A 25,634-nucleotide genomic window follows, 5' to 3' on the forward strand; every position below is an offset into this window, starting at 1 on the left:
TAGGATGTTATCCAGTTATGAGGTAAACCTTTATTGTAAGTGTGAAACATATCACCTCATTCATCTTTGAATGAGGAAAGTGTGCATGCAGTAGATTAGAAAAATGTCTAATTTACCAAATGGCATTAAATTCATTCATATTGGACTGAGACAAGGAAAGATTGGACATTGGTGAAGCTTGGACACTGTGGCGTCTTCCACTCGCCATAGACCCTTAAAATTGTTATTGTTAGAAAAAAATAAAGTCAAATGAAGTTCATAGTTTCTGAGTTCAAATATCTTGGGGTAATTCTAGATTCTAAACTTCGGTTTGATGCCCATGTTAGGAAAATGTCCAAAACTATCAAGACTAATATAAACTGTTTCCGTGTGATAAGGCCTTATATATCTACCAAAGCAGCTCAAATGTATATGCATGCAATGATATTATCACAAATGTCGTACTGCTCTATCATCTGGGGCCAGGCCTCAAAACCTGTCATGAGGCCTTTAATGTCATTATATAAGCAAACTCTAAAAGCATTTCATCAGAATCCAGCGAAGTGGCATTATTGCCAAATTCTTAAAAAATTCCACTTACTGAGTTTTGAAAATTTTCTTAATTATTTTTTCGTGAAAACAATATTTAAGTGTATGAATGGTCTTGCCCCTGATGTGATTTGTCAGTTAATACACAAATATAATAATGAAGGCATGAGAACAAGAGCTGGAATGAGTGGGAACTGTAGTCAAAAGGTGCAGAACCACTCTGGGACAATCATCGTTCTCAGTCAAAGGATCACAGTTATGGAACACTTCACCACAGGATCTAAAGTCACTGTCAGACATGAAGCTCTTTGCTATAAAACTGAAGCATTGGCTGAAACAACAACAACACTGTGAACACTGAAAACCTAATCTGGACGTTTTTCCTATCCATGTATTTTATTTTAAATGTAACTTGTAACTGGACTGTACTTTTACCTTTGCCGTTAACTTTTAACTCTGTTTATCTAGATCAAAAAGCCTAACCAAGGACGGGGGCTGTAAATTAGCCTTTGGCTAGAAGCCTTGTGTACACTGCATCTGTTACCTAATGGGTGATAATGTTAAATTGTACTGTCTCAGCAAAAATAAAATAAATATATCCTGGGTGTGTGCACTAATAAGACTAGACAAGACAAGACAAGTCTGTCTTGAATCAGTCTGGATAAAACAAAGGTGTGCTGCATTTATTGGATGACTTCAGGCTTAATTAAAGCTGCAAGCAGCGATGAAGGCCCTCGCACCTCTGGCGCCGCTCCGGCCTATTGCACCGCCCCATCAGCCGGCCACCTCCCTCCTACAGCACAAAGGCTCTCGCCAACAGCCATATGCTCTTTCTTCCAGAGTTTATCTCCATCAAAAGGTGATTTTCCTCATGAGAGAATCAAATTGCACCTCAGCTGACCAGTGGTGACATCTGAACCGTTCATGACCTTGTTTCTTACAAACTGTGTTGATTTCTGACAAACTTGAGCATGATTTCATCAAGAGGAAAATTCCACGTGGCCACTGGGTGGCACTATAGTCGTTTTTTATGTAGAACCATGTTCAGGTTGGAACTCCAATGAGAACAGGAAAATATCAGCTCAATTGCTCAACTGACAGCAGAGCTAGAGCCACTTCCTGTTTCATGGTAAATGATTTGACCATCACAGGAAGCCATTTTAATCATGATACTGCAAGAAGTCAGTCATATTTTCAACCATGAGTTCATGAAGGATGATATGAATGCATTTGAATTTGTTTTACAGACAATAGAGGGTTAAAATGGTGGGACTTCCTGTTACCAGGGGGCAGGGCTATGGCGTTGACAACATCAGGAAGCGGAAGAGGCTTTTTTTGTTTGTCATGGCATGTTATATAAATATGCCACATTTCATCAACGTCAGTCAAAGCAGTGATTGGAGCTGATAGCTCCAACTTACACACTTGAAAGTACTTCACAACAGGTCAAACCCTTTCATGATACCACAATAAAAATCTCAAGTTCCTTCGCCAAATGTAACCATGGCGAATAGTGATCCGACGCCATCAAACAGGAAGTACTTCTAACTGACCCATTGTACTGCTGATCTCGACCAAACCTGGCAGGAAGGAACGCGGTCAGGCCGGGAACTCAGCCGCATTGACATATGCTGGAAAAATTGCAATATAGCTCTATAGCGCCCCCTACAAATATTTAATTGATCATAACTGCCCCCTACATTGACCGATATGGCTGAAATCCGGCATATTGATAGAACTTGGAAGGATGTACAAAAAAGCCTCCTGGACCTATGTGATAACTTCAACAGGAAGTCGGCCATTTTGAAAAAAGTGTCATTTTTGGGGTCATTTTTGCATGTTTCTTTGCCTTGCATTTGAACAACCTCCTCCTTCAGATTTTTTCGTATTTACCTCAAACTAAGTCTGAACACTCCAGAGGCATGTGTGGTCAAATTTATTGAAAATTTTCTAATAGGAGAAGGCGTTCAGCAGCGGCGCCTCATCAAGTTTTGATGTTTCGCCATCAAGCATGGAATCCATTATTTCTGAAATGCAACACTCATTTGTACCAAACTGCACGTTTCACTTCAGTTCCAGGCCGACCACATCTACAAGTCCTGATGTTGTCATCTGGACATTGCTCAACGCTGCATGGCGAGACCGTGGCACCATGACAAAGTTGGATAAGGCGCCCTGACATCATTAATCTGTATAAATCCCTCAATTTTCATCCAATATGACACTTACAGTAATTAATCAGGGTATGCTCCTGAACAGAGACATGTAACTACTTCTGGTCTTGGCCTAAGCCACGCCCCCTGGAAACAGGAAGTGCCTTTCTCAGACACCGGGGTCCCGCTCATCAGGGATTAACCTCACACACTCTACAGTGCTTCAGATCAGGTCAAACCCTTTCATGACACTACAGAAAAAAAACCTCAAGTTCCGTTGTCAAGCAAAACCATGGCGAATGACGTCCACCGCCATGAAACAGGAAGTACTTGTAACTGACCCAATGTACTCCTGATCTCCACCAAACTTGGCAGGGAGGACAGTGGTCAGGCCTGGAACTGATTCAAATAGACATATTAGATTAGATTAGATTAGATTAGAAAACTTTATTATCCCCTTGAGGGGCAATTTGTTGTGCAGCCAGCAATGACAATGAAAATGACGCCACATTCAATTTAAAAATAAAACAAGCAAACAAAACAAAACAACAACATCACACAGGTTAATTTAAACACCCACTATTCATTAAGCCAATGGAAGCCGGAATAAATTAATTTTTTAGTCTATTTGTCCGGCACCGTGGCATAGCATACCTGCGACCTGAGGGTAACAGCCTGTATTCATGGAACAGGGGATGGGTCGGGTCAGCAGCGACAGCTCTAACTTTCCTAATGACTCTGTTTCTATACAGGACAGAGAGCTCAGTGAAGCTGACCCCTGCTAACTTGCTGCATCTTTTAATGATGCTATTTAATCTATTTTTATCCATTGTGATAAAGAACTACTAGAATAAATAAATAAATCTAAGAGACACCATTCATACACGCTCTCACTGCTCACTGCTGCTGCATGTCGCCTCAAACAGCGCCATGGACAAAAGTTGCAGGTTATTTGGCTCTATAGCGCCCCCTATGGTTATATCATTTGCCATGAAAGAGGAAGTGGCTCTAGCTCTGCTGTCAGTTGACCAGTTGAGCTGATATTTTCCTGTTCTCATTAGAATTCCAACCTGAACATGGTTCTACATGAAAACGACTATAGCGCCACCTAGTGGCCATGTGGAATTTTCCTCTTGATGAAATCATGCTCCGGTTTGTGGAAATTCAACACAGTTTGTATGAAACAAGGTCATGAATGCTTCAGATGTCATCACTGGACAGGCTGAGGTACAAGTTGATCCTCTCATGACGAAAATCACCTCTTGATGGAGATAAACTCTGGAAGAATGGGTTTATGGCTGTGTTGCTGGAGGGAGGCTGTTGGCCAATGGGGCGGTGCAATAGGCCGAAGCGGCACCGTAGGTGCAAGGGCCTTCATCGCTGCTTGCAGCTTTAATTGTAACTGTCTTCCTCTTGCTGTTCACACACCCACAAGTGGTTGAGGCTGAAGGGAAGTATTTTTCTACCCATCGTAGCCTTTTGATTGCTTAGGAGATTTGGATTTTCAGGTTTTCTTTTATTTTTTTTTTTGCTTAGAATTTTATTAGTTTCACCTTTCCAACAGTTTAACACAAATAACTAATCAGCCAATCACACGTCAGGAACTCAACACATGTAGTCATGTAGACATGGTGAAGACGACTTGCTGAAGTTTAAAATGAGCATCAGCATGAGGAAGAAAATGGATTTAAGTGACTGTTGGTCTGAGTATGTACTGGGATTTTCACACACAACCATCTCTAGGGTTTACAGAGAATGTTCTGAAGAAGAGAAAATATCCTGTGAGCAGCAGTTTGTCTGGACCAGGATGTCTTGTTGATGTCAGAGGTCAGAGGAGAATGGGCAGACTGGTTGGAGATGATAGAAAGGCAACGGGAAGTCAAATAAGCACTGGTTCCAACCAAGGTCTGCAGAACATCATCTCTGACCACACAACACGTCCAACCTTGAAGCAGATGGGCTACAGCAGCAGAAGACCACACCGGGTGCCTCCTGTCAGCTAAGAACAGGAAACTGATGCTACAATTCACACACACTCACCAACACTGGACAATAGAAGATGGAGAAACGTTGCTGGTCTGATGAGTCTCCATTTCGGCTCCACATTCAGATGCTAGGCTCAGTTTGGTGGAAACATCATGAAAACATGGATCCATCCTGCCTTGGATCAACGCTTCAGGCTGCTGCTGGTGTAATGGTGTGGGGGATATTTTTTTGTCCCACTTTGGCCCCTTAGTACCATCATGGCCTGGTTTAACCAGCACAGCCTACCTGAGTATTGTAGCTGACCATGTCCATCCCTTTATGACCACTGAGTAGCATCTTCTGATGCTACTTCCAGCAGGATAATGAACCATGTCACAAAGCTCAGATCATCTCCACCTGCTTTGTAGAACATGACAATAAGTTAACTGGATTCCAACGGCCGCCAAAGTCACCAGATCTCAATCCAGTAGAGCAGCTTTGGGATGTGGTGGAACGGGAGATTCTCATCATGGATGCAGCCGACAAACCTGCAGCAACTGTGTGATGCTGTCATGTCAATATGAAGAAAAACCTCAGGAATGTTTCCAACACCTTGTTGAATCTATGAAGCCAAGAATTAAGGCCGTTCTGGAGAAAACAGTTGGTAACCTGGTTCTAGCAAGGTGGACCTCATAAACTAGCTTGTAGCCCATGTAACTGAATATTGATGATATTATTTATATAAATCTTTAAAAAGTAAGTTGGGATCTCTGAACTATTTTAATCTTAACAAACCAAGTCTTTGTTGTAAATGATGACAGGCTGAATGATTAAATTTTTATCAAGAACGAAGCAGGCTGTTTTTGAGATTTACCTGATAAAAGGTGTGTCCTGGATGCACTTTGCATGTGTAGGACCATTTCCTCCATGTTAGCGAGTGCTAACCAGAGGAAGGAAGGTGGTTTGCAGTGATGAGCTGTCGAGAGTAAATGCAAGGAGTTTTTTGTATTGTCATTTCACTCATGCTATTCTACACACAAAAATAGATGATGCCCATGAGAGAGGTTAGTTTTCTTAATTGGACTGATCAAAGTATAACAGATCAGACCTTGAATGTCTGGTGCATGCACAGCTGAGTCGAGCTACAGTTAAAGTTCCACCTGGCTGTTTATTTACACAGGGTCATTGAGTTACTGACCGAAGCACACACAGAGTTGCAATGCTGTGGACTGTGTGGAAAAACATGGCTCTTGCTCTTCAGTTGTTTATTATTCTTTCACAGAATTAAATTATGTTAGTCTGAAACTGGACCATGAAAGGTAATGAAATCACATTTGATTAAAGTAGTACTAAATGAAATTAATTAAAGTCTAAAGGATCATCTATGCATTAAGCCTTTAATGCTGCATGTGTCATATTTGATACATAAAGTTTCTGAGACCTTTTGCATGGTAAAAACGTTGCTCAAAACCCTGTTGTACACAATCTGATACTTGTCTTCTGCCCCCTGGTGGACACCTTTTGCACTACAATAATTTTGAGTTGACATGTCACATGGTAATAAACTGTAAATATACAAAAAATGTTTTTGTTAATTTTTTTTTTAACATTTTGTTAAAGGGCCAAATAAGGACTTCAGATTGTAAATGCAAAGCTTCTAAACAGAGTTGAAAATGCATTTAATTATTTAACAATCACTGAACAAGAATGCATAGAAATGCAAAGGATGACATTGTTAGCTTGGGTTGCACCATTTCCAGGAATAAATCCATCATCATGGACTGCTAAAAAAATAAATGTATAAATATAACTTCTAATTCCAAACCAGTTTGGATGCTGTGTAAATATAAATAAAGATAGAACCCAGTCATTCACAAATCCCTTCAACCCATATTTATTCCCAGTAGAACTTAAGCATCATATCATGTGTTGAAACTGAGATATTTAACCATTTAATGGACAATATGAGCTCATTTTAAACTTAATGGCAGCAACAAATCTGTAAAATGTTGGAGCAGGGTGATGTTTATCATTGTGTAGCATCCACAAGTATAGAAACCAGTTATAGGAGAGGAATGTTGTCCCATTTTGGTCTGATACAGGATTTTAGTTGCCTGACCAGAAAGCCTCAGATCAGCTGAAACACGGTTAATGACCCACCTGTTCTCTGCTGCATTTCAATAGTTTTTAGTTAGAAGTCAAAATCTACATCTGGTTCTTTTAAGCTGGAATCATGTTTTAATATTGTCTTTAACTTTATTTCTGGCATTTTATCTATTATATGTTAGCACATTCCTTCTGCTTTTATTTCATTAATTGCATTTCTTTTAATCTTTATTTATTTATTTTTTTATTATTTTTTTAATACACTTGTCTGCACCCTGCTGTAATGATTTATGTAAAGCACTTTGAATTGTCTTGTACATGAAATGTGCTTTACAAATAAATCTGCCTTTGCCTTTGCCTTTATGTAAAATGGGATTAATGGGTGGGTGGCCTTTTGCGTGCTTTATCTGTATGAGTTTGTGAGAGATAAGGAATGATTAAGTGTGTGTTTTTAATTTGGATATGTGAAGGCTTATTTGTAAGTTTTAATTTTATTTTTATGTTTTATATTTACTCATTTTTATTATTCAAAAGTGTTGCACTGCTCTTTGCCATGACAAGTGCTATATAAATAAAATTTGATTTGTAAAAAACAAAGTAGTCACAATTGTTTATTTATTTATTTTTATGTTTGCAAGTTTGAGCTGTTAAGTAATTGTCTCTGGCATCACAAAATAGATGCAGCCTATTAGAAAAAGTGTCCAGTGTCCTCAAAATCTGTTTTATATAAGTTTAGCTACTTAAAAAACATACATATAGCTTATAAGCTAATCTTTGGTGAGTCCGTTAAAATTCAAACACATTAACATCTTTTTGCTTCTGACACCTTCATGTGTATCTAGATGAACTTGAATGTAAATGAGGTAAAACGCAGAATGTATCAGCCTTTTTCTGTCTGAACCGAATGAATCGGCCTCTGTTTCATTCATAAACCTGTTGAATATACGTGCGCGCGCTCAACAAACACACACATATACACAGGCTCCTCTTAGCTCCGCCCCTGTTGGGCTGAGGGAGGGAGACCCGCTGGTGAATAAGTAACATTCATTGACTGAAGCGGCAGGCAGATGCAGGCTCGTGTTCAAGCGTTCCACCAGTCATTCAACCGGTGTTGGCCGGTGTTCGGAGCCGCGAGGAGACGACAGGCAGCGGACAGGTACGACTCGTGACCGACGGTATTATAGGCTGCTAATTGTTAAGCACTTAACGGTTAAACATTCGCGTTAATATTGTGTCATACTTTATTAACGGTTGTTAGATGAGTCAGAGGGCCCTCAGAAACCATGTCTACACCGGTCATCTGTTTATTATTGACTCCGTATTTCTACAAATTTCTGCTACTCTTTGGTTACACTCTGTTAGTTTTTATTTGTAATACTTTTACAAAATATTTTTATAAGTGTAACTAGATTGACAAATAAGTCTGTGTACTTTATATACACTTGGTTTTATGAGTTTAAAAAGCCTAGCTTTATAGTTTTACAGTGAAAACAATAGAAAAACAGAGTTTAATCTTAGGATCTCAACACATGACTCAGAAATATGAGATTATATTGTGCAGATGGATGTATCTTTTTTTCCCCCAGTAATCATACTGGGGGAAAAAAATGCTGACTCCCTACACTTTTCATGTTGATCCCGAAAAGTGCTGGAAAAGTGCACATTTTAAATTACAGTTACTGAGACAGATTATGCAATAAAATTGCGGCTATTCACCAAGATTTGGATTAAGAAAAATGGGGATGCTTGCATAAACCACTAAGTGCCTTTGGATTGTCTTTACCATGTAGGAATGCCACATCTCAGCATATTCTAGAGGTTTAGCTCAGTAAAAAACCTAAATATGTGTGCAGCAACAACAGGGATGCCTTGCAAAGCTTCTAAATTCTGCTTCTGATTGGTTTTCTTGTGCAATTTCACCCAATCAACTTTATTCTAAGGAACCCAAGTCAAACCACTGTTTTTCTGAAAGGTTTTTCCATCATGCAATATCCACCTACAGACTCTACCTGGTGAAAGACAGCTGAGCTTGCTGTAGGAACTGAGGGGTCCTGAGCAGGCTGAGGCAGCAGGGATCTAAGAGCAGAAATCTTATTAACACAAAACAGAGAAGATGAAGGTTTAACAGAAGCAGCATCTCAAGGATTCACTAAGTCAAATACATTAAAGCATATTTGGAGACAAGTGAGGAGAAATATTTATCTTTAGCAGCATTAATAGCCTGCTGATAAATTAAAAGACAATCACACAGAAGATCCAGAGAAATTTGGAGGTTGTCCTTTTACCACTTTCTTTCCACCTGACTTCATGTGCGTCTGAGCGTATGCGTGGACTCATTCAGTCAAGGCTTTACACTCTTTACAATCATTGATGATTTGGAGTTTAAAATCTCAGTACAAAGTAAATCAAACATCGTCACATAGACATCCACACTGAGGTCATCAAAGTCATCCAGAGGATAAGAGTCTTTCCAAGCAGCAGAAAACTGTAGAGAAGTCGAAGAATTAAAAAGACAGAGGCAGGTTTTCATGTGTTTCCATTCCTGATTTGAGACGCCAGTAATGAAGAGAAATGTGCGTCTCATGACGGATCAAAATGTGCATAAATAATTCCCAAAGATAAAACGGCTTCACCGATGCTGTCGTAGACATGACAGGTTATTCATTTCTGTCACTTCTGCACGTGCAGCTGCCGGCACTCTGATCTCAACTCACTTTCCTGCTTCACGTTCCAGAAAGTGGTTTTACATTTTAATGCTGCTGTCAGAAAACAAGACAACCGACTCTGAGAACAAGTTTAGTTTTGTTGACAAGAAAATGACTGAAAGCAATAAAAGGTTTGTTTACCCGTTGAGGATTTTATAAGGTATCAATACTACACAATTCTTGATGCCAGATCTGACATCAAAACCAGTTCTCATGACATTAATAATTTAATCCGTTTGATCCGACTTTAGTTTGATTCTTAAACTAAAGTCGGGGCTACACATCAACACGTGAGCAGAAAGTTCTGTGTGTGTCTGACAAGAAGAAAAATAAAGCTCCTCTATGGCTGGAATAAAGCCAAGAAGATATTTTTGATGCACGGTGGTGCTAAAAAGCAGCTGAGTTGGAGTTGGTTTTGTGAGGATAGCAGGTAAATAGTAGCAGAAATAACTGTAAATGAGGAAAAAGTGTACATATGTAAATAGTTTCTGTTGTGTTTTTGTTTCAATGCCAATATTTTTTCTCCTGAAAGCCAAGGCTTTAGAGAATGATGTGCAAATGAGAAAAGGCTTGGTCACTGTTGATCTGTGTTATTTCTACTAAGTTCTGTTAGTAATAAATTCTGTTGTTGTTTTGGTCAGCCTTTATGCTGCTATATTTCTTGATTTTACATCATTTTAGCCTCATAATATGACAACTGAGGCTGTCCTGAAAGCACAATGTCTGGGTGTGGTTCAGCAGGCGGACCTAAAATAGCATAAAATGGCTTTGAGTTTTAAGGGTCAAATTAGATTCATTCATTCATTTTCTACCAAACTTTTCCCAATTCAGGGTCGCGGGGAAGCTGGAGACTATCCCTGCAATTAGCAGGCGAGAGGCAGGTACACCTGGACAGGTTGCCAGCCCATCGCAGCGCTGACACAGAGAGACAAACAAAAATATTAATGTAATATAAACTGCAAGGTGTCCGTGTCTTTAAGACCTACATGATGTATTGTATAGACTATCACACTTCCTTCCCACTTCGAACGGCTGTTCCTGGGAACTCTCCATTCAACGTTGAAATGACAACTTCACACTTTTATGCATTAACCCCGCCCACTTCCAGTTTCTGACCAATCACATTAAAGTAGTTGAATACTGCAGGAGAAAAAAAGTTCTGCCAAAATGATGTTAAGAACAAGCTGTGAGGGAAAAAAATCATTCTTTTCTCGTAGCTCTGAGAAAGAGAACCAATTTCTCTGGGTTCGCACATTATGTTCAGGTCTTCATGCTTCAGTAAATCTCTTAGATATATCAGGGCTTGAACCGTGCAAAGATCAGAACTTAATGGCACAGACTTTAAACTCAACTGTGAACTTAATGAGCAGCCAGTTAAAGAAAATTAAGGTGGGAATTGTGTGAGATCTCCTGAATGTCTTTAACAGTCTGGCGGCTACATTGTGAAGTGTTTGCAGGCAGTGCAGAGATGCATCGCTCTGATTCAGATGAGATGATGCGAATACATGAGCATGAGGGATACAACAAACCTGATTTTAGCTGTACTTCTATGCTGATAAAAACAGGAACAGATTTAACTATTTAAATGTTGATCAAAACAAGGTGAATATGGGATGAAAGTATTAAAATCTTTATGATGAATGTTTTAAACTTAGCAGAGCAGAAAGTCATTTAACCGTTTCCTTCCTACAGCTCATTCTACAGAGATGCCACCAACCCTCCTCCTCCTCCTCCCCCTTCTCTTCTTCACCTCCATCTGGACGCTGGAGTTTCGTTACCACAACAACCGTGAGATTGAGCAGTATCTCCTCCAGGTCAACACAACTAACCCTGACATCACATATCTGTACAGCATCGGCAAGTCAGTCAGAGGTAAGGACTCACCTGCTGCCTGTTCACCTGCAAAAAAATGACTTTATGTAGATATGATGATCATGACAGGTGTTACAACATGTTCTGTGACCTGATGAGGACACTCATGCCTTTCCATGTTATGGACGGGGAATGTTTTTTGAATTTCTGAATAGTCATACAATTGTAGGAAATCAAATATTTTCCCACTATCACCTTGTTTTAAACAGCCCCTGATAGTAATGCATTACCACCACACGGTGGTGTCAATTTACCAAACCCAACAAAACGCTTTGCTATTGCTTGGATCTGGTACAAAGTGTGTGTGGCGCAGTGGGAATTGATGCTAATGGAGGACAAAGATAAACATGCAAAGACAGAGACAACAATCGGCAAAAACATCTGTGTAGGTAAAGCTAGCATGAGCTAGCTAGCAAGTCTACCCCAAAGTCAAAGTCAGCTTTATTGTCAAGATCTTCACATGTACAAAACATACAATTAAAATTATGTTTCTCACTATCGCACGGTGAAGACAAGACAGGGCATTCTGATACTGAAGTAACCATTTAAAAAATAACATAAACTAAATAATAAAATTGCACAGGCACAACAGATATCTCCTGGGCGGCTGTAGCTCAGGAGGAAGAGCAGTCGTCTTTCAACCGGAAGGTAGGTGGATCGATTCCAGGCTTCCACTGACTACATGCCAAAGTGTCCTTGGGCAAGACACTTAACCCCACGTTGCCTCCCGATGTGCCTATCGGGGTGTGGATGTGTGTGTGAATGGGTGAATGTGATAAGTAGTGTAGTGGTCAAACTGACTGGAAAAGTGCTATATAAGTACAAGTCCATTTACCATTTACATAACACTGAGTGATAATAAGTAAAGTGGATTTAAGGCATGTACTGATCACAAGGCTAACATAACAATAGGGTTGTATGTATAAGTAATCAGTACTATGTACAAGCTAAGGGTTGTATGTGTATGTTGTAGGTATTAGTGCAGGATAGTCAATAGTAGCAGCACAGATTAACAAAGTGGCACAGTGCAAGACATTCATTTAGTGGGTTAGATGATCCAGAGTGTTTTTCTTTCTGTGGGGATTTTTAGCTTTCCATCAGCCTGGTGGAAGGAGCTGAGGGTGGAGAGGCATCATTCACAAATATGAACATGAAGCATCCAGTAGTCCCATCAACAAATCACTAATCAACTAAAATAAAAATTAATATATAAAGCACTTTTTAAATAAAAAGTAGCACAAAGTGCTTTACATGATAAAAGACCATTTTTGCATAATAAAAAGTACAATTTTAAAAATGCACACACTGTTGTGCATAAACATGAACTCTAACCTCTAGCTTCTGTCTCTTTAACTGAATATTAATCAGAAATTATTATAAAAATATAAATATAAATAAACATCTGGCTTAATGTTGCTGGACAAAACTATAGCTGTGTCCCACTTCAGGGTCTACACACTTCGAAGTGTGCAGACTGTGTAGGCTACAGAGTGTCCTACCTAGTCTGCGCACTTCAAAGTCCAATTACCGTTCATGAAATGGGGCAGCCTACCTAGCTGACGAGCGTTTCCCATAGCAGCAACGTAGGACGTGGAATCACTTAAACCTCTGAAATTTTTTGCATATCATTGGAAACTTTGGCGAACGTTAGCACCGACCGAGTAATGTAAAAAGGAATCTTTGGGATCCATTCATACCAGGTGTCATCTTTCCCATGACCACAGAGGGCACCACAGGAACTGCCCAGATTGAGGCAGACTGGGGTCCACACCACAGCAACAGGGCTACAGTACATTTTCATGCCATAGCTTACTTTTAAATCAGCTAGCAGCCTTGCTTGCCTCCTGTTTAAATTAAACTGAATCATGTAGCGTACCTTAGTCAGCACAAAGTAACATGGATACTGAAGTGCTCGTTGAGCATCTTTTAGAGTTTATTTTCAGCTCCAAGTAACTAAGTTGGTGTGTAGTCCCTAAATTCACTCACTAAAAACTAAATATGACATGGTTTCCCCACAGTATCTTAAAACTAATCTAGCACTGCTACGTAGCGTCATGCTAACAACAGCCTTACTTAACATTTGTTGTTGTACTTGCATACAGACAAAATCATAAAATGTGCAGCCAGATGTTAATATCTTGAGTTCTTCAGGCTTTCTGAAGGTCTACTTGTGCAAACTCTTTTTTATATGCTGTATATTAATTTATTTTAGAATATTTTAATAAACCCCTGCACATATTTCTTATTTTCCCAGTAATACATAAAGAAATCAAGGGTGAGAATTTTAGAAAGGTTCACATTTTTAACACAGATTGTTCTCATTGTTGAATAAAAGTCACTTTATATGGCATTAAGAACAACTTCACACACACTGACACACAGACACAGTGGATGGTGTTTAACTGATGAAGCGTCAGGTGTCAGTCACTATGGCAACCAGGATACTGCCTGCATGTCTGTGTGATCATGTAACCGCGCTGAAGGCTGTGGTTCATTTAATCTGGGACGACCTAATCCGGCTAATCACACTCACACAGACACACACAGCTAATCTGAGGTAATTCAGGACACCAGCTGGCATGCTTCCAGCATGTGTGTGTTTGTGTGTGTGTGTGTTTGTGTGTGTGTGGCATGCATTTTAGGTTGTCATCCCCGTCTGCCTGCAATGAAGAAATTTTTCCATCATGTTGCTGTGATGAGTTGTTCACACTTTACTGTGATTCACTGCTCTGTGTGTGTTTGTGTGTGTGTGTGTTAGGCTTGCAGAGGCTTGTAGAACTTCATTCAATCAGTCACAACACAGCTTTCAAAATAGTTCGTGTAGTCGTGCTGACATGGAAATTTTTCTTTTTCACTGAAACCAGCTGCCTGACTGGAGCAGCTGTAGCTTAAAAGCTACAAAAACAAAAAAGATGCTTCAGAGAGCAAATAAGACCTGCAGACTTAGTGCATCTATGATTTTAAATAAGTGGTGTTGACCTTTATTTCACATGGAAAAATTAAGACTTAAATAATAGGAATGACTCTTTCATTCAATGTTTTCCTGTACCAAACACCTTAGGAAAACCATTTTATCCTGTCAGTAATGTTATCTGATGCAGACCGCTCTTAAAAAGATCTGATATATGGACTAAATCAGATCTACTGATTTATACAAGAGATTATACAAGAAGCAGCAATAAAATAGCATAAAAGCTACTGTTTGGTCCAGATTCGTTGGACTAATAACTCAGTTTTTCCTATTTTCAGTCAGACATAATAAAGTCAGACTTGGCCTGATTCAAACCTCTGTGTTGTGATTCTGAGCAGGTGCCACAAACTAACGAGTGCCTGTTTTTAGTGTGTTGCTGAACAGTCTGAACAGTAGCTGCCTTTCGGTTTTGTTTTCCCTGTTTTGTTGGTTTTTGTTCCGAAACAGAAACAGTTCATCAGATTTTGTAGAGAAAGCTCACGCTGTAAAACTTACCCTTACTTAAGTCAAGGTTAGAGACCCACCTGTTCTCTGCTGCATTTCAATAGTTTTTATAGCACATTCCTAATGCTTTTATTTCATTAATTGCATTTCTCTTAATCTTTATTTATTTATTTATTTTTAATGCACTTGTCTGCACCCTGCTGTAATGATTTATGTAAAGCACTTTGAATTGTCTTGTACATGAAGTGTGCTATACAAATAAATTTGCCTTTGCCTTTACCCAGAATCCTTTAGTTTGCAGGCACTGAAAGCCACATATATAAATCTGTACACAGGAGTAAAAAAAAATCAAATAATTTTTAAATAGATTTTTATCCCTTTGTTTGGTTTTAGTTTCTTTTTAAACTGATTACTGATCATTTTATTCTGCAGTGTATTATTTTCTATATATTTGATTCTAACTTTGTTTAATTTGCTACTGATGATAACTAAAGGACCCAGATGTGTTTGTGTGGCTGTAAACTATATAAGGGAAGATGTCACTGGACTCATTGGAGGTTTGGCCCGAAAGGGAAAAAGGTTTTGACTGCTATGGTGCCAGGGTACAAGATCGACATCTATGCACAAAGACGAATAAATGTCACTGGGCTGCATTAAGAATTAATCCTGTGGACATCAGTATAAGGCAGCACAACAACGAAAGGCACGTCAACCAAAGTCTGGGTCAAACATTCTCAGTAGCTACAGTTCTAGACATAGCTCCTTCAAAAATAACCATATCTTTAAACAATATTTTAACAATTTATGCAAGCATTGTATCGTACAAAGAAAAGACAAAATACAGAAAAAAGTGCCACAAATGCTAAAAAAAACAAAACCAACCTGATTTTAGGATTACCTTTAAAATCCAACTTAAATTGTACAAAACTTACTGATGACAATTACACCACTTTTGTTTTGAGATCAGTAAGCCCCAGATTTTTAATTTTAGTAATTTCTTTAGATGTTTACTTGCATAGTTGTCGTAGTCCCAAATTTTAACAGAATTTAAGTGACGTCTCATTTTTAGCACAACCAGAAGTAAAAGCCTGCATTATTCAGGCTGGAAATATTTGGTGTGATGGTGTCATATGTTACACAAATAGACTAAATTACTTAATTAGTTGCACAGATGAGTCATTATAGCCTAAAACTATATAAAGGCTTCAAGTGCAGAACTACAACTTTATTGTTTTTTCCTGTTAGTGTATGATCACTAACAGATCGCTGGACAGCAAGATGAGCTTTTTCTAAGATCGTTGCTGATGTCTTTCCTCCTTGGCATTGCATTTGTTTTTTGGTTTAGTTTTTAATTTATGATGTAGTGTAATATGTTGTTTTAGTTGATCTCAGGTTTTTTGAGAGCTGCTGAGCAACAGATCATTTTAAAGATCTTTTTCTAGTGACTGTGTGCTCCTCATGTCAAATATAACTAACTGAACAATGAATCCATTTCACACATTGTTTCTGCTGTTGGAGCACAAACACAAAATTTCCAGCATGAAGACTGAGAGAAACAGAAAATTTAAATCCCACAAAAAGCTCTGATCGCTCTCTGTGTTCCTCAGGTCAGCAGCTGTGGGTGTTAGCTCTGGGTGTCAGCCCTCGCCATCACACCGTCGGCATCCCAGAGTTCAAATATGTGGCGAACATGCATGGAAATGAGGTGGGACACACACACACACACACACACACACACATACACACACACACACACACACACACACACACAGAACAACTTCTCGTTGTGAACAGGAAGTAGGACTAAAGGGAGAATAAAGAGAACCACAAAAGCCTTTCAGAGTTGGACACACTCCACACACTCTTTTGTTGCAGACGACAGACTGTGAGGTGGTCTGTATTATTCCCAGATGAAAGCAGACAGTACACTGAGTCAACATTTAAATGTTATAAACCAGATTTAAAGATATTAATTCAATGAAACAACAGCAGCATAACCAACAGGAAGACGTCAAGAGACAAAAGAACTTTACTGAAGGCATTCATCCAACAGCTGTGGATTGTATAAACAAAGTTTGTGATCAAAACTATTGTTTCTAAGCGGACATCCACCTGTACTGAAACAAGATAGTTTGATTCTAATGGTATAACTGGGCTTTGGTCAGACTCATATTTTCCAGGTCAAACCAAAATGACTAGATGTGTAAAGAAGACGTGACATTGTCTGATCATTTTAAGTTTAGGTGAACGTTCATGCATTATCTAGTTTCATGTTATCATTTTGACTTTTACTGCGTTCTTCCACATCTGACCGTTTTCTCTTGACCAGAGCCGCCATTCGACCCACACGCACGTATGTTTTCTTTGTGTTTACCCACAATGCCGTTTACTGAACCCACAATCTCCTTTGCTTTGTAGTCCTTTTCCTGCATTTGGTCCACTGAGATTCATGTTTGTAGGTGGACCGGAGTCTGCTTCTTGATCCGAATCAAAGTTTGTTGGTGCATTTACACCACTTAAACGAAGAGGACTTTTCAAGTGAGTGGACTTGAAAGGGGTGGTGTGAATGTGTCCTTAGAGTACCACACTGGAGCAGTAAGTCAGTGTGGACCCTACTGTGCACTGGGTGAATCTTGTCAACAGCTCCTTCAGCAGACCACATCATCCTCAGATTTTTAGGGAGAAGAGTCTCTGCTGGGCAGATGTGTGGTATTCAGGTTCCAAAGGTCATCCAAGATGTGGACCCCCTGAAATTTAAAGCTGTTGACTTCCCACTTCCTCAGTCCTGGGTGGACTGTCCTTCTTTTCCCAAGTTTGAAGATCATCCCCTTCGTCCTCTTTGTATTCAGGATGAGATTGTTGTGCATGCGTCACACTGCCGTTGTACGGACCTCCGTTCTGTTGGCCCTCTCATGATGTTCCTTGATGAGGCCTTGGATGGTTGTGTCATCCATTAATTTAAACAGGATGTTGGTGTTGTGGGTGGCCCTTCAGTCGTGAGTAGAGGGCAGGACTGAGCACACAACCTGGAGGGGGGGCAGGGGCGCTTTGATTGGGTGGGTGGAGGAGATGACGGAGCCGATCCTCACTCACTGGACTCCGTTTGCTTGAAAGTCCTTTATCTACAGGTCCTTTATCTCAGTCCCAGTGTCCCCAGTTTCTCCACCAGCTTGTTGGAGTTGATGGAGTTAAAATCTGAGCTGACATCCACAAATGTCTCACATGACTACATCCTCTGTGGATCTCTTTGCTTTATAGGCAAACTGCTGCTGATCTACACTGCTCGTGGGGGGGGGGTTGATCATGGGTGTTGATCTGGTTCAGGATCAGTCTCTCAAAGCCTGTCATTATCACTGGTGTTAAACACACTGGCCGGTGTTCGTCCAGGGCTCGAGCTGCAGAACTCTTTGGCACTGGGACAGTGGTTAGTTTTTTGAAGCAGGTGGGGACCCGGAGGCATTGAAGGGACATGTTAAAGATGTTTGGAAACACCCTCATGTTGGCCAGCATATTCCCTCTCAACCCTGCCAGGGACCTTGTCTGGACCCGAAGACTCCCTGATGTTGGTTTTTCCCAGATCCCACTACACCTGATAAAGTTGCAGGGTAAATGGCTATTTACCCTCGGACGTTGAAGTCAGTGGTGTTGTGAAAGTATGGTGATTGCTGGAGCTGCAGTCAAACCAGGCAAATAATGTATTGATTATACTACATGCATTAAAGATTTAAGCTTTGAATCGGAGCTATCTGCTACTTCAGACCAGCTTCTACACTTAAATAAAGTGCATTACTTTTCTCAGTAACAGTAATCTAATTGTTATTCAGAAATCAAAGTGAAGTTGTGTCTCTCAGCCTTGGGAGGGACATTGCTGGGCAACAATGGCTCCAGAAATGTACATCATACACATCACTGTGCCATCAAACTGAGCCAGAAACGCGTATTATTAAGGTCAGGATGTTATATAGTGCTACTTTAATGACCCCTGACCAGCATCTGGTTGCCATGGTTACAGCACACGCCTGGTCACACTGGATGTGTGAGTCAATGGAAATGTCCTTGAAGAGACAAGTCACGCGTGGACACACACACACACACAGACAGCGAAAACAGAGTCACTAGAGTGTGTCGTCCAGAGGAAACGTCCGGAAAAAGACTTTGTCTCCGAGTCTGCGCACACACATATTACAGCAGCAGTAATGCTTAACTGGAAAGCTGAAAAGGCGTCACACAGCCTTCAGATTCCCAGACAAAACCCAGTGTAGCTGAAGTTTATTTCCTGTGAGGCAAACCAACTTCATCACCTCATTTTCACTGAGATGAAGAAACTATAGCTTAGTTTCACGCTGACAGGAGCTGATGAGGCAGCGAGATTAAAGAAGGTGACAGCTTAATTAAACTCTTTCTGCCTTTTTATCTTCTCCTTGCTGTCCATGTTTTCTTTTCACTGCAGTTATTTTGGTTTTTATGGTTCATCTACAGCCCAACCCATGCTGCTCATACTGGAAATATCACGTGGTTATTAAAGGTCTTTTTTTAATCTATAGCCCTGAAAACTCCAAGCTATTTTCTGCTTTTTTTGGTCTGCTTAGTATATTTTTATGTAGAAACTCAACCAGATTTTAATCAAACTAAACATCCAGATACTATTTTATCAGTTCAGCTGAAGAAATAACACAGAGATCAACAGTGACCAAGTCTTTTCTCATCTGCATTTCTTTCTCTCAAGTCTCAGCTTTTAGGAGATAAATATTGGCATTGAAACAAACACAACAAAACTATTTAAATATTTGTAAATTTTCCTCATTTACAGCTATTTTTGCTGCTATTTATCTACCATCCTCACAGGAAGTGGCTTCATCATCATTTCTGGGTGAAATTACAGGTCTCTTAGCAACATAGTAGTGATAGTGATTTTATTTTTACTATGAAACGCCAGAAATAATGCTGTTATCATGGATCACTGGCTTTACCATGTAAAGTCTCTGAATAACTACATTTTGTGGCTGGATTGTAAATCTAGGATTGTTCCTAGATGGAATATAAATGCCTAGAAAACATCCATGGATCATCTAAAACAGTGGTTCCTAATCTGTGGTCTGGAACCCCCCGATGGGGTCAGCCAAAGAGCACAGGGGGTCCTTGAGGCTTTGAACTTTAAGAGTGTAATGGAAAATTTTATACACATGCACTTTGTATTGTTACAAAACCTTGTCTTGTGTTTTACTGAGGAAGGAGGATGACTTGTACCCAGATAAGAACTGAGTGAGCTCCATGTACCTCCCCTTCCAATCTTCTAACATTCCTTTGAAACAGAGGACTAATGATTTACCTTGATGTGATCAGCTCATGCTAGTTTATATAAACCAAACCCAAATGTATCTGTTCAGACTTGCACAGCCAAAACTGCTTTGACTGTGGATTTCTCATTGCTGATCAGCTCTTATTAAAAATACTTTGTTTGATTCTCACTTAGTATGTGACCTTTGATAAATAAAATTCCACAACAAGAGCCTTTGTGATTAATGTACACACATTGTCCCTATTATAATTAGAAAAAGTAAGGCTATGTGTTAATTTAAATAACCTAATTTAACTTTGGCTTTATGGAAGGACAGGACTCAGCCAGAATACATTATTTATGGTGAGAATCTCACTGTTGAAGCACCAAAACAAGTATTGTTCAGCACAGGGTGGGGCGGCTTTTTAGTATTTGCATGAAGAGATTTCAGGAAAAATAGGTTGGGAACCACTGATCTAAAGGGTAAACTATCCATCACAATTTACCCACACACTACTGTTTCTGAGAAACTGTTGACAATATAAGGGATAGTGCCTGGGGGGCAAGGATCATGCAGAGTTGTAAGGGTTAAATTGTAAGTTTCAGAGCCAGCAAACACCACTTTTTAACATAACCACAAATATTATGTAAACGTAAAAAGCTCATGAGCCCTTAAAAAATTTATTTATTTTCCATACCTGCTTCATCCTGTTCAGGGTAATAGGATTTAATTGGGGGGGGGGGGGCATAAAGCTTATCCTAGCTATCACTGGGCGAGAGGTGAGGGTACAGCCTGTACAGAGCTTTTTAATTTGCCTTGAATTATTGACCAATGAGCCTATAGCCCTAATCCAAATTTAAAATAATAATTTAACATCATTACAGGGATTTTTTGTAAGAACATCTTTTTCTATCTTTTCCTGTTTCTCCTCTATCCAGCTTTTTCCCTCTGCTGTTTCTCCTGTCCGGTCCAGCAGTTATAAGCCAAAACATATTTTAAAATAATAAAAAAGGATAACATTTAAGATTCAAGAGGAGCCCCACATCCAAAAGGCTCCTCTTGGCAGAGTAAATTTATTCAAAACAACACCAGACCATCATTCTGCTGTCACGATGCTGGACAGGACAGGTAAAAAACAAAGAAAGATAAAACATGTTTCTATTTTCTTTGTTGTAACTACCAAAATTTCATGACAGACATGCAGATATGTAAGGACCCACTGTGCCACTATGATGAGGTCAGACTGTCCTACCTTGATTATTATAACGAAGTTGTGAAAATATTTAGTTTGAGACTAAATAGGAGGAATGTTTCCAATTACATTTATAAAATAAATGCGAGATTAATCTGTGGAATTAATGCAGATTTTTTTAATGCATTAATGCATAAACAACAAAGTTATTACTGATGCCATATTAAAAATCCAAATTTGGCATTAGGTGCTTTGTTACAACAGTGATCCACCAAAAACCACTTTATCATCCTTATTTATGAAGTTTCTTATATTTTTCAAGTCTTAGATGTAGAATTTTTATCATCCGGTGTCCAGAATGAAAGTTACTATGGGAGCCATTTTAAAAATCCGTATTTACCATCATTTCACAAACACCAGCATATGGTATCTTGGGGGTTATGGCTCAAAAAGTTTAGGAACCACTGCTCCAGGGAACATCTGTAAAATAATAAAGGAATCATCCATTTTAGCACAATTGATCAAAATTAAACATCACAAAATGTTTCTAAATGTTTGTAGTTAAACACAGAAAAGTGGGTAGATTAAATAAGAGTTTGTTGTATTTGAAATACAAGTTTCCATTTCTACATTACTGGATCAGGATGTTTCTTTTCCAACAGTCTTCATTCCTACTTCTAAACAACGTTGTGTTGAAACATCCTCTCCCATCCGGATGGTCTGATTGCCTGTGGATGTGCAGCAGATGGTTGCTTCCTGTTTCTAAGCTTTATTTGTTTCTGAACAGGAGGTAGATATAAAAGCAATGATCATGCACCTCACAAGCACTCAGACTGAATGAAAAGTCAATATTTCTACCTGCAATTGAACATGTGATTATAATATGTGCATCAACCTGCTGATAAGGGTTCATCCTCTGAGCGCTAAAAACTACACTCATATCAATTCGCTGAAGTTCAAACTGGGTGTCAGGGTGCGTGGCGTGGATGAGAACCCAAATACAGGTGCAGGAATGAAGGTTTATTAACAGGAACTGAAGCCAAACCAGAGGACACACGACAGGAACATGACATGGTAAAAAAATTATATGAACACTACACTGGCAATGTGAAAAGGAAACCAAGGGCTGCATATACACACAGATGGAGTAATGAGGAACAGGTGGAGTGAATGAGCAAATCAAACCAGGTGTACTAATGAACAGGAAGCAGAAAGCAAAACGAATTAAGGGAACAAACTACAAAATAAGACAAGAAAACAAAACTAAACATGACAAGACTAAACAGCCTAAATCAAAACCCACAGATGATGACACGGAGCATCAGAATGAGGAAGAAAGGGGGTTTAAGAGACTGAGCGTGGGATGGTTGTTGGTCTGAGTGTTTACTGGGGTTTTCACAACCATGTCTAGGGTTTACAGAGAATGTTCTAAAGAAGAGAAAATATCCAGTGAGCAGCAGTTTGTCTGGACCAGGATGTCTTGTTGATGTCAGAGGTCAGAGGAGAATGGGCAGACTGGTTGGAGATGATAGAAAGGCAACAGGAAGTCAAATAAGCACTGGTTCCAACCAAAGTCTGCAGAACAGCATCTCTGAACACACGTCCAGCCTTGGAGCAGATGGGCTACAGCAGCAGAAGACCACACCGGGTGTCTCCTGTCAGCTAAGAACAGGAAACTGAGGCTACAATTCACACACACTCACCAACACTGGACAATAGAAGATGGAGAAACGTTGCTGGTCTGATGAGTCTCCATTTCAGCTCCACATTCAGATGCTAGGCTCAATTTGGTGGAAACATCATGAAAACATGGATCCATCCTGCCTTGGATCAACGCTTCAGGCTGCTGCTGGTGTAATGGTGTGGGGGATATTTTCTTGTCCCACTTTGGTTTCCTTAGTACCATCATGGCCTGGTTTAACCACCACAGCCTACCTGAGTATTGTTGCTGACCATGTCCATCCCTTTATGGCCACTGAGTAGCATCTTCTGATAACAATGAGTTCACTGGATTCCAATGGCTTCTATTAGAACTCAATTCAGTAGAGCAGCTTTGGGGTGTGGTGGAACGGACCAGACAGTATTTAACCCACAAACCCTGTTAGCTATCCATTAAAAACTGAGTGGATTACTTTTAAGGAAAAACATTGTGTGTTTGTGTAAATGTGGGCTGAATGGATCGAGGGTGTTCTCCCTGGAAACTCAGCTGCAAACCACACGCAGGCTCTTCTGTCTTCAGCTGTTGTCTCTACGGACATTTTAAGTGAGGCCCACCTTCCTGTTCCTGCCGCTCTGTGCATTAGCTTACAGCTGCTAATGCACAGCAAGATAAACACAACTCAACCGGTTGAAGGTTTTCAGCTTATCTAAAAAAAAACAAAAAAAACAAAGAGTAATTACCTACCTATAGCTGTTGATGATCACAGCTGATGGGAGTTATATCATTAATGACCACATATAAAACATTTAAAAGGTATTAACATATTAACTGATTTGAGTGTCACAAAATGAAAACATAAATGTCAAAGACTCAAACCTTCAGCCTGAAGATCCAGATGTTACAAATGATTTGCATCACTTGATGCAAGGGGAGATGTTCTAGAGATGTACAGCCTGCTAAAGGTCCTCTTGTATACCTTTCAATCCAGGATCTCAGCCTGTAAATGACTGCAGGTAAACTGTTCAAACTCTTGCTTACATGGTTTCCATGTACTCTGGTTCAGTTCAGTCTCTAAAGTCTTTCCATTTATTCAGGTGCCAGTAACTTACAAGTTAGAAACATATTGGTGGCAGCTAGAGGTTTAATTTGATAAGGAATTGATTAACTGGTGGATGGCTGTTTTGATCCTAAGGCACTGCAGCCAGTATATTTAAAAAATGGTAAATATATATATATATATATATATATATATATATATATATATATTATTGAGACCAGCACCTTCAGATTCAAATCATTTTAACATCTGATTCCAAGCAGAAGCAGCTGCAGGATGCTCAGTGTATTCCAGTTTAGTGCAGGCAGTGACAGATGTGAAGGTTGTTTGTTCCACAGACCACAACTTCCTATATGTTTATATGGGATGTAGGTCAGATGTTTTTTAAGGTTTGTGATTGACCCACCGTGTTCCATGGTATGCTGCATCAAATGCATGTAAGCATTTCAGTGAAGTATTCATGTAAGTTACATTTTTATAATCAGGGAATTCTGTTTTATTTGTAAAGGGCCAACTTATGACTATTTTATAGATACAATCCAATCCAATTCTTTGTCATACAAGTGTCATACATCCATTATGTAGCCCCCATTCATCCAGTTTATAAAAGCATCATATTGGACAGTTAATAGAAAATAATTGCTGAGCTAATGATACCAAGGAATTAACTAAACTATAAACTAACAAAAAATATGAAGGAAGGCTTACAATTCTAGCTGGCCCAGTCTCCAACAATTAACAATTACAAAGGTCATACAAAACACAAACAGCTCAACACAAGACCTAACTCAGATGTTACAGCCTGGAAATATTGAGTTATAAAATGTTCTAATTTGGATAATGTCCAGGAGAGGTGTTTAGGCAATGTTCCTTTCTTTTATTATTATCATTCAGGTGATTTTTGAAGTCATTCGTTCTGTGGGTATTTTCTGTTGTTTATGTTGTGGGGGCATTTAACACTTGTGAGCTATAATACGTCATCAGCCTGCGTGTACCTGGGTATGTATATATGCAACGTGTGTAGCGCGGCTGGCTCGGTGTGTGTAGCGTGGTCATCTTTGCATGTCCTGGCTGCCTCAAGAAAATCCATATTTAAAAAAATATATATATGCAGCACGGGGCGAATAAAGTTGCCAAAATCAAGACGGAGTCTCGTCTGCTTCAATTGTCCAACACAGACACACAGCAGTTACTCACAAAAGACAACCAGTCTACAAAGTGGGCGAGCTGTCACCAGAGCACGGCTGCCGCTGATCCAGAGGATGGCGTGCCCTTTTATCTGTGGACGAGGCTTCAGCAGCAGCAACTGTTCCAAAGAGAAGCGAACCAGAGAACAGGTGAAGGTGTGGCGGAGAGCAGCCAATCCCAGCCTGGCGCTGACACATGGTGATTTGCATACATGATTAGTTAGTTGAACAGAGATAGTCGGAACAATTGTTATACGTCACCACTCTTCATACTTCCATGCGTCTTTTACTTTGCCATGGTTGTTAAGTCAGTTCATCCACCAGTGGGCAGTGCTGAGTTCAGAGTTCACTCCGCGTTCTGATGCAAGTTTCAGACACCAGTTGGTGAAGGTAATGCACCACTTTGAAGTTGTTTGCAACCACCCAACACACCCGAAACACTCTCACAGCCTTTCTTGAAAAGCTCCCGCCATCTCTACAGTTGTCCTCATCATCTTCTGCTAGTTCCTCTTCTT

The 25,634-nt window shown here is 39.7% G+C and overlaps 1 protein-coding gene across 1 annotated transcript in view; it reads left to right on the top strand.

Moving 5' to 3' along the window:
• Positions 1-7,840: 7,840 nt before the first annotated feature.
• Positions 7,841-25,634, top strand: part of cpm (carboxypeptidase M) — a 36,507-nt gene continuing 18,713 nt past the window's right edge. The window contains exons 1-3 of the mRNA XM_041978162.1: positions 7,841-7,908; positions 11,150-11,329; positions 16,352-16,449. Coding sequence (XP_041834096.1) covers positions 11,164-11,329; positions 16,352-16,449 — 264 coding nt within the window. The 5' untranslated portion in view covers positions 7,841-7,908; positions 11,150-11,163. The remainder of the gene's footprint in view (positions 7,909-11,149; positions 11,330-16,351; positions 16,450-25,634) is intronic.

The sequence above is a fragment of the Melanotaenia boesemani genome, chromosome 23 (assembly GCF_017639745.1).
Source record: "Melanotaenia boesemani isolate fMelBoe1 chromosome 23, fMelBoe1.pri, whole genome shotgun sequence".
In the NCBI taxonomy this organism is placed as follows: Eukaryota; Metazoa; Chordata; class Actinopteri; order Atheriniformes; family Melanotaeniidae; genus Melanotaenia; species Melanotaenia boesemani.